Genomic DNA, 11907 nt, shown 5'->3' on the forward strand with positions numbered 1-11907 from the left:
TCGTAGTGGTTAAAGGGCGAAACAGAATAAAATGGTCACAGGAGGATAGATGGACAAAAAGAAAATGTGTCTCATTGCTGATGGCAGCGTGTAAGTAATCAAGACGTCTAAAAGCTCCCGACCCGGAGAGCTGTTGTGATGGTTAGTCTGGACCAAGGGGCCGGGAGGTGACGGAGTCAAAGGTGTTTCTTTTAGCAGCAGATGTGCCGTGAGATAACCGCCAACGAGAAGGAGGGGAGATTCCTCCAGAGAGCTCGGAGAAAAAGGGCCATCTGGTGTAAGGCACGTCGCCAGACTACCGACTACTGACGCTGCAATATGCAGCATGTTAGACGGAGCAAAAAAGAAATATACGAAATGACAAAAATATATAAACAGCTCCATGACGGCAGTTTGCAAAGAGAGATTTCAAAACAGATTAATGAGCAGCATATGTTTGCCTGAGCAGAACTGCTGGCCCACATGTCGAGCTGCACGTCCAGAGATGGTTGTTCGAGCTACGACAGTTTTATCAGCATTAGAATTTAATTTCTCCGGCTTAAACTCGACAAAAATACACTCATCTATTTGGGATGCAAACAGAAAGTGTAACATTAAGAAGTGGCTCGATTAAAAAAGGGGCATTCCACCAATTTTTCACGACACATGACTCCTCTAAAAGTAGAGAAAGGATGCCGTCAGGTGTATGTGTGTGTAAGTTTTCGGGTTAGTGTGTATTAATGTTCAGATAGGGAAAAAAGGTTTGTCCATTCATTTCAATGGTGGTAGTGTGTTTTTGTGCCCGACGTCACGCTGCGGCCGCCAATCAGACGATCAGATCGGACAAACCAAACAGCGTACGCTTGAACTGTCACTGACACTGAGGCCATCTAAGCTCGGATACTCTATGTTGTGTCCTGGCTTTGTTTATTTCACGAACCCAGCTTCTAAATCTGAGTCTGACTCTGCAAAATAGTGACACGACAAAGTTTTCTTTGGTTTGTGAGAGCAAGAGCGAGCAGTGGTTGAGCGACACAGACAGTGAATGAGAGTGAGGGAGCGCCGGCATCGATAAAAAGTTATTTCTTGATTGTTTCACAGCGGTTACGTGCTGCGATTCGCAACAGGGACTACTCGAAGATGGTGCATCCTGTGAAATGTAGGACCCAAGGTTCGTGATGCTTCAAGTCTGGGTATCTTGCTCTTTGCTGCTTCAGTTTTAAGCCTCCCCAACTTAATCAAAATCCAGTACTAAACTGCTGGTGTAGCCCTTTATCTTGTGCTCTGTTAATATCTTGCAGCTGCAGAACATAGACACACAGCGCCATTGATGCCACGGCTATCTAACACAAACGCTCGACTGTGATATGTGAAGAAAAATATATTTACATCGAGCATTCACTGGTAGAAACTGCTATCAGCTGTGATTTGCAATGCAAATTTCCAACTGTGATATTAAGAAACTGCACAATTAACTTGGTTTTATCAACATCTTGCGGTTGTAAAGACATACAAATGTATTTCATGTCTCATTCACTCGAGGTACGCCGTGTTTCCACCCAAAGACAACAACAACATGTGATGTTGTTTTTCAATGACTGTAATTGATTTTTAAAAAGATGTGTCCAATACGCTTTCATACTTGTTCATGTATGAATGCTCGCTTTATTATCCGTTTCAGACCAACTCCGAGATGAAACAGCACAAGACGACCGCTCTGCATCAGTTTCAAATTAAAACTAGGCCCTAAATATCTACAGTTTTCTTCTTTCCTTCAGCAGTGACACAGCGACCACAACTACAATTAAAATCAGATTAATATGTCAGGGAAGGCGTTCTCCTTGCTCTCCTGGTTAACACGAGGTTAAATCTTTGGCCTCGTGTTAATCATACAACTCTAAATCTTCACATCCGGAGCTTAGATTCCAGTCAGAAAGCATCCTCGCCGTGTTGATTTGCATCTCTGGACAAACTGAACCGCATCAGCTGCGATGCGAGGTCAGCGGTGGGCGTTGGGGAGGACAGATGCGACACTTGATTGCATCGCCCGCCGCAGCCGCCGCCGCCGGCTGCATCTCAGAGCTGTCTGCTCTAGTTAAAGTCCCTTCAGAGGTCGGACGTCCACGAATCCTAAAAAAAACTAACCAGCCGACGCTTTCAGTCCCCGAGATGTTCACAGAGGGAACAAATTGTGCTTGCTCAGTACAAAAAGGTAAATAACAGCGGTGGAGAGCTGAGCTGTACTGTGTTACAAGCAGGAGATGCAGAGAATGAGGTGAGCGCTCCCGGGGCACTTTATCTCATATTTCTGAGCTGAGTAATGACAGAGAGAGACTGCAGAATATCCAGGCAGTAGTAGACAGGCTGTCAGCACCTCAGCTGGGTTTATAAAAAAGAAAAAAAAAAGGAGTACAGAGGAATGTGTATGCACAATGAAATTATAGCTGGGAGCTAAGGCAAGAGAGATAACCAAACAACTGCTTGGGTACAGCAGAAATACAGGGCCGGAGAAGCAACGTATGGGTTAAAAATGAAGTTAAATATACTACAAAAAGCTGAAATCTTTTTATATGATTGCATGTAGGCAGGTAGAAGGGAGTGGCGTCTCCTTTTGGGATGTTTTGCGAAGCTCAAACGCACCGAACTGGTTAAATACTTCCATTTCACCCCTGTCGCCAATCCAGTCTGGCAAGATAACGGCCAACAACCGCCGCCGAGGTGCAATTAATGCCTTTTTTTGTGTGTGTCAGGGCCTCTGCCAGCTGCATTGACACAGTAGGAAGGAGAGGTCCTCGCTTGTGTTTTATCCCGCAAACCAGAAGCTTAAGCAGGGGAGACGGACAAAATGAGTGCTCCTGCTAGGGTGACTCATGGAGGATCTGGGGGGAAGTGAGACGAAATACCTTCATCAAAACTCATCAGGGGGGTTTTTGTGAGTGAATCATCCCTCGAACAAAAAACGCGACAGAAATAGTTGTAACGAGCTGAATGTTCAAACATGTGTGACGGTAAACTGTGTTTGTGCTGTGGATTTGAGTTTATGTGCTCCCACATGTCCGGAGGGGAAGCGCTCTCGGAAGAAAAAAAAACAGAACTTTCAGGAATGTTTGGAATTTTGCAACATGTCATACGTCTTTCAAAAGTGTTTTTTGAAGAAGTCGCAAGTGTTGCGTGGACGTGTGGGGGAATTAAAAAAACAAACACAAACACAGAGGGTTTATTTTTCTATCCTGTGAGCGGGACACGCTTCCCCCACCCCCCGACACCTCAGCAGAGGAATGCGACCTACGGCGAGAGCGGCGGTGTAGTCTGGAGCGTAAATCCATCTCGGGAAGGTCGTAGAGCTCACATGGCACTTTGCTGCGTGTGATGTATCGACCGCTGATTACTGCAGACTGGACAGGGTGCGGATAAGTGAGCCGGCGCTCTGTGGGTTGTTGTATCGATGTGGCCGTCTGACATCCAGAATAAGGTGGAGCCGATGAATATGAGATTACACGTTTAGGATCTGGACACGAGCTATTTCCCGGTCATTTAGTTCCTCCTGTGATTTATTACAAAAGAGTAAACCCGATAGTGAATCTGCCAGCTGTTATATGTCATCTACTGATAGCTTCAGGCTTAAATAACAGTGATACTGTGGCACTTTCTACGGCTGATGCGACTAAAGAGCAAAGTTCATGTTACTGTCATTAGAGACATTTCATTATTTGTCGCTCTCGGTGTTATTTCCTTTATTTTTGGTCCAGTATGACTGTTGGTCACAGTGACATTTACTCATACAGATCTGGGAAATGCAGACGTCTAAAGAGCAACAACAATACTGGCTTAATTTTAGGTCCGCCATCGACACGGTCAAATCCTAAACCACGTCTCAGATCTTTAGTTCATCCTCAGGCGACTTCAGATTCGTCTTCACGGTGACGTTACTGTAAGGCGTTCAACCCGAGAAGTGATAGAGAAGTCCATGGTTCATGGTCGCAGGGGGTTGAAGACTATCCCGGCTGACTTTGGGGCGAAATGCGGGGTACACCCTGGACAAGTCGCCAGTTCATCACAGGAGACAAACAACCATTCACACTCGCACCTACAGCCAATTAAGAGTCACCAATTAACCTGTTGAGTGCACGTCTCTGGACTGTGGGAGGAAGCCAGAGAACCCGGAGATTCGAACCAGGAACCTTCTTGTGAGGCAACAGTGCTAACCACTGCACCACTGCGCCGCCCTAGATAAGTCTATCTACGTATTGGTGACAGAAAAAACACCAACATCTGAATATACTGCATATTAGTATCTTTTTTTTTGGCCTTTATGCCTTTTTTAATCGACAGGACAGCTGAAGATAGACAGGAAACGGGCAGAGAGCGGGGGAATGACACGCAGCAAAGGCCGTCCGATGCGGGACTCGAACCGGGGCCGGCTGCAGCGAGGACTATAGCCTCTACACACGGGGCGGCCGTGTTAACCACTACGCTACCGACCACCCTTAGTATCATTTTTAACTCAAATATATGATGTGAATATATAAAAAAATTCAGTATTGGTTGTTTGCCAACCTAAAAATGTGAGAATAACCTCCAGATTACCAAATACCCATTCGGTTTTAAGGATAACAGCACACTTCATTTACATCGTATCATTAATTAACTTAGATTGAACTCATCTACGGCTCTCTGGACACACTGCTCTGCCTTTCCTGTTGGAGAGAAGACGTGGATAATAACAAAGAGTTAAATTTAAACGATTAATCCAAGAAAAAGACGCTATGAAACATAAACATCTTATCTGTTGCGTCTTGATCTGCTGTAACAAGCTAATTTTCCCTGTGTAGGATCAATCAAATTAATCTCATCTTATCGTAAACAATGAAATGACAGAGCGCTCATCATTCATCACAGAGGAGTGAGCTTCCACACCTTTAATACGACGGTACAACGTGTGAAGACTCGAGATCGAGTCTTATCTCTTTATAAAAACTCAGCAGTACACTACGAGAATACATCATTTCTTCCTCCACCTCCACCACCGGGGCAGATGGAGGCTGCCTGAAAAGGCCATAAGGTCTACCTGACCTTGAAGAACTGCCAGCGCACAATTAGAAATTCCTTCAGTATGTCAGGGAAGAGACACAAAGGGGAAGTCTGCACATGGAGGAAACTCATTAACCTTTCCCGAGTGACTTGATAATTGGTTCGTCCAGGCAGAAAGTCACTCTTCCACACCTGAGACGACACACTTCAGAGATAAACAAACAGAAAAGTGCGCGCCGGAGGAGATGTTTTCCTCCAAAAAGGTGAAAGAAGGGAGTGAATTCTGTTCTGAATCCAAGCAGACGATGTTTGAAAAGTCTGAAACAATGATGTCAGTATGCTCCCGATTTTTTTCCGAAACTCCTACACTCCTACACCAGAACATAACAGATCGGTCCAACAGCCTGGACCAAACCGACCCCGGTCGGTCGGCTGAGGGGGAGGAGTGACAGGTGGTCAAAAAAAAAAAAGGATGAATGAGCCTGGCTGGTGAGGCTGAGAGCCGCAAGGCCTCTCTTCATGCTGGGAGAGAGGAAACCAGGCCAAAGAGAGAGAGAGTGAAAGTCGGAGAAAGAAGGACAGGAAACGAGGACTCAGAGTAACCCAGAGAGACAGCACACCTGCTTCTCCTCTTCCTCACATTAAAACGTCCTCGATAAAAAAAAAAACAGGCACATCAAGGTTAGATGACCACCAGGACGTCTGTCCTCTGACGTGCTACCTCAACTCAGACGAGTTGGCTTCGCGCTGCTGGGTCAGCAGCAGGCAAAAGTCACATGCCCCGATTGTTGCGACACTGGATCCTCCGTGTTTGCCACACATTTTACTTCCATTTCTCTTTTCTTTGTTACTGCGTGGTATTTATTTAAATTCTGGGTAAGGCAATCAGTTTCAGAGAAACACATCAGCAGCAGGTTGTGTTTTTGTCTGCGGCATGCCAAAATTAAACACGTGCACTACAATTTTTGGATTTGAAACGATGCCGCTACAGTCGAGTCTCGTAGTAAATTGTGAGTGTTTGAGGACCAATCGGCCGGTTAATCGATTAGTTAGTCGACAAAAGAGTAATTCAATTAGATCAATCAATAATTTATCAAGAATAAAAGCCAAATGTTTTCTGGTTCCATCCTCATAATGTGAATTTTGTTTGTTATTATGACATTTTTATAGATTTCACAATCAAAGCAAAATTATAATAAATATTAAAGAATATCTGCTTCTTCTGTCAACAGACGTTTCTTGTTAATTAAGGGTTAAAATCTGAGTATGTTTTAGATGCCGATCACTGACAGTTTAAAGAATGGACGACATATCCACAACGTATCTGTAACTCAAAATCTGTGGCTCTGACCGCCGCCACGTTGGTAGCCCTGCCTCTTCTGCCTCCCGGCTAATCTAAAAATTGGCTAAAGACCTGAGGTGGGCTGAATGACGTCGCCTGTAACGGCATCTACCTGTCTATCAAAGTGTCCACACTGTTAATCCTGCATAACTTTAAGCCTTAATATAATGTGAACAGGTGAGTTGTATATAAATTCACCCTCAGTACAGTTGTAATGAACGTGGAAATTAGCTACAGAGACCAAAACAGTTTTTTGTACCAGACTGTAAACATGTTTATTTCTGCTGTGAAATCATTTGAACATGGGGACTTATGGAGACTGACTCACTTCTGGAGCCAGCCTTAAGTGGACGTTTGAGGAACTGCAGTTTTTGGCACTTCCACACTGAATATTAATAGAAAACCATAATAAAAAATTGAATCTAGCATCACATGACAAAGAAAGAAGCATGTTTTCAAACTTCAGAAACAAGAAACGCGATATAAAAAAATAAAAACAGAACTTCAGAAACAAGAAACGCGATATAAAAAAATAAAAACAGTCAAATTTAACGTTAACGTCAAAATAAATGCACATTTATTTCCTCCCAGTCCACAAACACGACTACTGGAAGCATTACTGTACTCCACAAAGCAGCACACAGCCCCTTCAGTGTGTCCTGCCAACACGGCCAGGTGGCCCACTTTGCATACAGTGTATGCGTCCTTGTCTCGGAGGTTAAACAAACACGGCGCTGACTTGCATCAGTGCAAAAAAATAAAAGTCACGGCGGGTGGTGGTGGGCTTTCGTGCCCTGAAAATAACTCACGAGAGCTCAAATAAACAGGAAAATATTAAAATACAGAACAGCAGATTGATCAGAATAATGTGTGCGCGAGCGTCTTAATGTCAAAGGGCTCTGTTGGCTCTATTATAAGCCACTTCCTGACACGGAGAGAAGGCATTTCCAGGGAGCTGGAGTCTTCAGAGAAAGCAGGGCAAACAGGAAACATAACTCTGACCTGTCAGTGTGTCATAACACACACACACACACACACACTTGGTCGACACAAAAGTCAAAGACGAGTTGAGAAAGTGGGGCGGTGATCTGTTCTGCTCTTGCTTTATAACAGAGATTTCACCATCTGCTTCAGCCTGCCGAGCTGCACAACAGCTCCACGACACAGCACCAAAGCCTCCATGACAAGAACACAGAGAGAGAGAGATGAGGGGATGGAAATGTGAGGGAGGAGTGTTGAGAGGACGAGCTGATTCAAGCTGAGGCATGTTGATATGTGTGTGTGTGTGTTTCTATCTGCGGCAGACAGGGAGGGCTCGTGAAAAGTGCCCTGTTAAGTCTGACGCTCCCTCGGAAAAGCTTAGAAATCCACAAGGCGCTCCGGTTCTTAGTCGAAAAGTTCGGGACTAATTGTCAACATCATCCTCCCTTACTACGAGAGCGTCGTTACCTTTGGCTCTCGGGGGAGATTCTTAAGTCTTGTGATGCTCTAAATACTATTTTTAGAGCCTGTTGTCACATTTAAAATACACCGAAAGCACCTTTTCAGACGAACACCTGGAAAAGTCAACGCTGCACCTCGTTTCCAGAAACCTAAACTCACTTTGAGTTTGTTTGTTTGGAGTCTAAATGCACTTAAAAGTCACTCTGGACAAAATATGGACAGCTGCAGCATTTGAAGCTAGGGTTGTGCCGATACCATGGACATACAAAATACAAAATATCTATAATATAAATATCTGCTTCGTATAAACGAGGGTTAAATCTGAGCATGTTTTCGGGCGCCGAGGTTTTTAAACTGTGGTTCATCTACAGATCATTTAAATCAATGAAACTGCCGGTTTGGTTCGACTATCAACAGAAAACATCTCTAATTAAAATACCACATGACAAACACAGAAGCACATTTCCACACTTTAGAAACAAGAAGTGTTCAGATATAAAAATAAAACTGTTACGGTTAGTTCGGAAGTTGAACTATTGGCCTTTAAAACTAAAGCTGGGTGTTATATTGATTTAAAACTTCAGTGTTGATACCAAAACAATAAATAAAATAGGCTCATGGTTTTTTTCCATTTAGAATTTCGTGCATGAATTTAGCCTGTTTCTCAAACAGTGGTTCTATAATCTATAATCTTATTAATATCGAACAGGGTCGGACTACGCTGTGAATTTATACGTCTGTGGTACTTGAAGACACATAGATATTTCCTGAGGTGGTTTACTGTATTATCTTTTTATCACTGCTTTATCATCTCTCTCTTTTCATTGCACGGCCGGTTTTATGATACTGAATCCGTCACGTTTGACCGTTTTACTCTTGAATTTACCTGCGTGCCTTCTCCTGGGTCTGCTTGTTCGTATAATTTTAAACATTTGAGAAACACTGGACTGGAAAAAATGAGTTAAATCAGGAACAAGACAAGAAATAAGTGCGGGCAGTCGATACCAGCTCAATACGCAGCCCTATAAATGAATGTATTTGGATTATTTTGGAATAAAAACAGTCCAATGTTAAGACACTAAACAAATCTGTACAAAATAAAGGCATGTATGGCAAATTAAAGGTCAGTATCGCCCTTCAAAATAAGAGCTGAGTGTTATTTTATGTTCAGAAACTAGTGCCGAGATAGAAACAGTTAACACCTCGAGCCGTGAGAAGTTTTTATCTTCATAACAGTTACATTTCTGTCAGCATGTAGGTGCGAGTCTCATTTCAGCTGCATGACACGAACCGAGATACCAACGCTGACCCTTTGACACTTGCTGATTTTATCACGTTTATTACACATCTGTACATCGTATCATCGTGGGAAATCAGTTCTCGGTGGCTCCGTCTCACGTTACGGCTCAACAAAAATTCCTGCAGTATTTCAAAAATAACTGCACAAAGACTTTTTTCTTTTTTTAAGAAACTCAAGCAGTGGCGGGAAAGACAAAAAGATGACATGCTTCTTGTTCTGCGGTGGGCGAGCTATAACTGGCGACTTCAAGAGCTCGATGCCAAATCATCCGAGGACAAGGAAGAAAAACAAAATTACAGGGAGTCCTTGGGGAGTACAGCTGGAGCGGACACACCCTCTCTCTCTCTCTCTCTCTCTGTAGCTGATATGGTGGGTGGTTGTCTTCCTGCTGAAAAATGTTCAGCCTCTGTCACTCTCGAAAAGACGAGGAGATATATGTGGTGAACCACATAAAAAACAATCACACTTTGGTGACAAAATCAGAAACTTTATCAAGAAGAAGACACATATTAAACCCTATGCAGATATTAAAGCTGCCAACCTTTATAGACCAACTAACAATCCTCTGTGTCACAGCCTGCAAACCAAAGCATGCATAGTCTTAACTCCATATCATAACTCACTTAATGATTAAACAACAATAAAAAAAAACCCATGCACTGACATCACAGCATGTGCATAACGTAGACACTGTGCTGGGGCTTATACCCTGGTTTTGTGGCATTAAATGGTGCGTTTAATGACCCTTGAGGAATGCAGTGTCGCTATAATATTCATAGAGGGTCACAGTTTCAATGTGAGGTTTAAGTTCCTGCTTGTGTTGTTGTATATTTAAGGCACAGTGTGCATGAATTACAGCCAAACTAACTTATTCCTGGTGCCTTAAAATGAGATTTAGCAGGCCTAGCAGTGAGTTCATAATATATACTAGACATTAGATGAGATAAGTAAATATATATATATATATATATATATATATATATAAAAAAGAGGAAAAAGTAGACACACCCTATGTGCAAATGAACAGTTTTAAAACAGCTCCAATCTTTTCTTCTTTTTTTTTTGGGTGGAGAAGCCGAGCCCAGTTTCTTTATCCACACACACACACACACACACACACACACACACACACACACACACACACACATTTCCTGTCCCAACAAACCATGCAATCCCGCGACATAGCGCGCCTCAGTCCGCCTCGGTGCGCTTACCTGGACATAGTTGTTCTCGCAGTAGTCCGCTACTCTGGTCAGGTTCTGGTAACTCTCTACGAGCGCTCTCTTCCCCGCAGGGATCTCTTCCTCTAACAACATTTGTAGCTCTGCCATCTTAACATCTCTCCGCAGAGCCTCCCTCTCTCTCTGCTGCTGCCTTCCCTTTGATTGAAACAGCCACCAGCCTCAGCTCTCACACACACACACACACACAGTCACACACACACACAAAAAAAGGAAAAAGATCCTCAGCTATTGTGGGAGACTCCTGCCCAGGCCGAAGATCGTCCGTGAGAGTGAGGAGGTCTCACTTGGTGGGGAAGTGGTTGAGGACTACAACCACTACGGAAGCCCCAAAGCGGCCAGAATCAGATAGATAGATAGATAGATAGATAGATAGATAGATAGATAGATAGATAGATAGATAGACAGACAGACAGATAGATAGATGGATGGATGTTTGGTTTCTGGTCAGCTATTAACCAATAACCTCACTATCCTGGCTACAGTCAGGCAACACGATATAAAATTTGCTCACAAAATTTAACTTAATTTTAAGAGGTTTTTATTCTAAAAAAAATGATAGATCACATGTAGGAGCTTGCAAGTTTGTTTTTTTAGAGGAAAAACAATGTGTAACAGCTCAGAAACATATAAGTGTTTACAGCTGGATATGTTTTGTATATGCGAATATTCCATACTTTTCTCTAAGGAGAATGTTAGAGACTCCTGGCTTCTCTGAAAAGAGGAAATTTGGCTGCCAAAATATTTGATTGGATATTAAATATAACAACTTAAACATTTTAAAAAATAGCTTTACCAGGTCGATTTGACATAATCCTCCAAATTCCACAATTTGCTAAATTATTCCAGGAAAAATCATAATTATGATTTCATTTGTAAATAAATACCAGACATGGCTTACATTTAGGTTCATGTATGGACATGACATATGCAATTTGATGATAGACTGTTACAGATTCAGTCTCCTCTCCCTGCACAGAGGCGAGTTGTTGTGGTGGTATTTTTATTTCATTATTATTATTATTTTATATCTTTGTCTGAATGAATCTGTTCTGTTCATAAAGGGATGTGAGTCACTGTCCATAATGTTCAGCAGTTTGTGGAAGCACCCTTCCTTTTTTTAAATATTATATTTAGTATATTTTTATATATTGTATCTTTATTTGTATTTTATATTGTTCTCTTTGTTTTACCTAAAACTTTATAGTACTATTAAGTTTATACTTGTTTTATTTAATGTTTTATATTATTCTTAAAATTATTATTTTATTTATTATGATTTATTGAGTTTATACTTATTTTTATTTACTATTTATTAATATTATTTTATTTATTTTATAATTATTTATAAGTTTATTCTTATGTGCAGCACTGTTACATTGTTTGCCAATATCAATAATATCTTTTTCTCTAATTATCAAACTGTGAGATTTTACATTTTAAACTTGTGGAACTCGAAAACAAAGACAAAGTGAGACCTCTTTCTTTTGCTCTCCCGTCCACCTATCACCTTTCCAACTGAAAAAAAAACATGGATCCTGACTTTAGAGCATGATGGGATTTGTAGTTCT

At 42.0% G+C, this 11907-nt stretch overlaps 1 protein-coding gene across 10 annotated transcripts in view; it reads right to left on the reverse strand.

Annotated features, from left to right (window-relative positions):
• The window catches only part of abi1a (abl-interactor 1a), a 47522-nt gene extending 36945 nt beyond the window's left edge, over positions 1-10577 (reverse strand). For 2 of the 10 annotated variants that reach the window (XM_027273980.1, XM_027273978.1), the window contains exon 1: positions 10310-10577. In XM_027273980.1, the coding sequence (XP_027129781.1) occupies positions 10310-10426 (117 nt within the window). In that variant the 5' untranslated portion in view covers positions 10427-10577. The remainder of the gene's footprint in view (positions 1-10309) is intronic. The other 8 variants (XM_027273979.1, XM_027273983.1, XM_027273986.1 and 5 more) reach the window with 5 other exon arrangements.
• Between the last annotated feature and the right edge of the window lie 1330 nt (positions 10578-11907).

The sequence above is a fragment of the Larimichthys crocea genome, chromosome XXIII (assembly GCF_000972845.2).
Source record: "Larimichthys crocea isolate SSNF chromosome XXIII, L_crocea_2.0, whole genome shotgun sequence".
In the NCBI taxonomy this organism is placed as follows: domain Eukaryota; kingdom Metazoa; phylum Chordata; class Actinopteri; family Sciaenidae; genus Larimichthys; species Larimichthys crocea.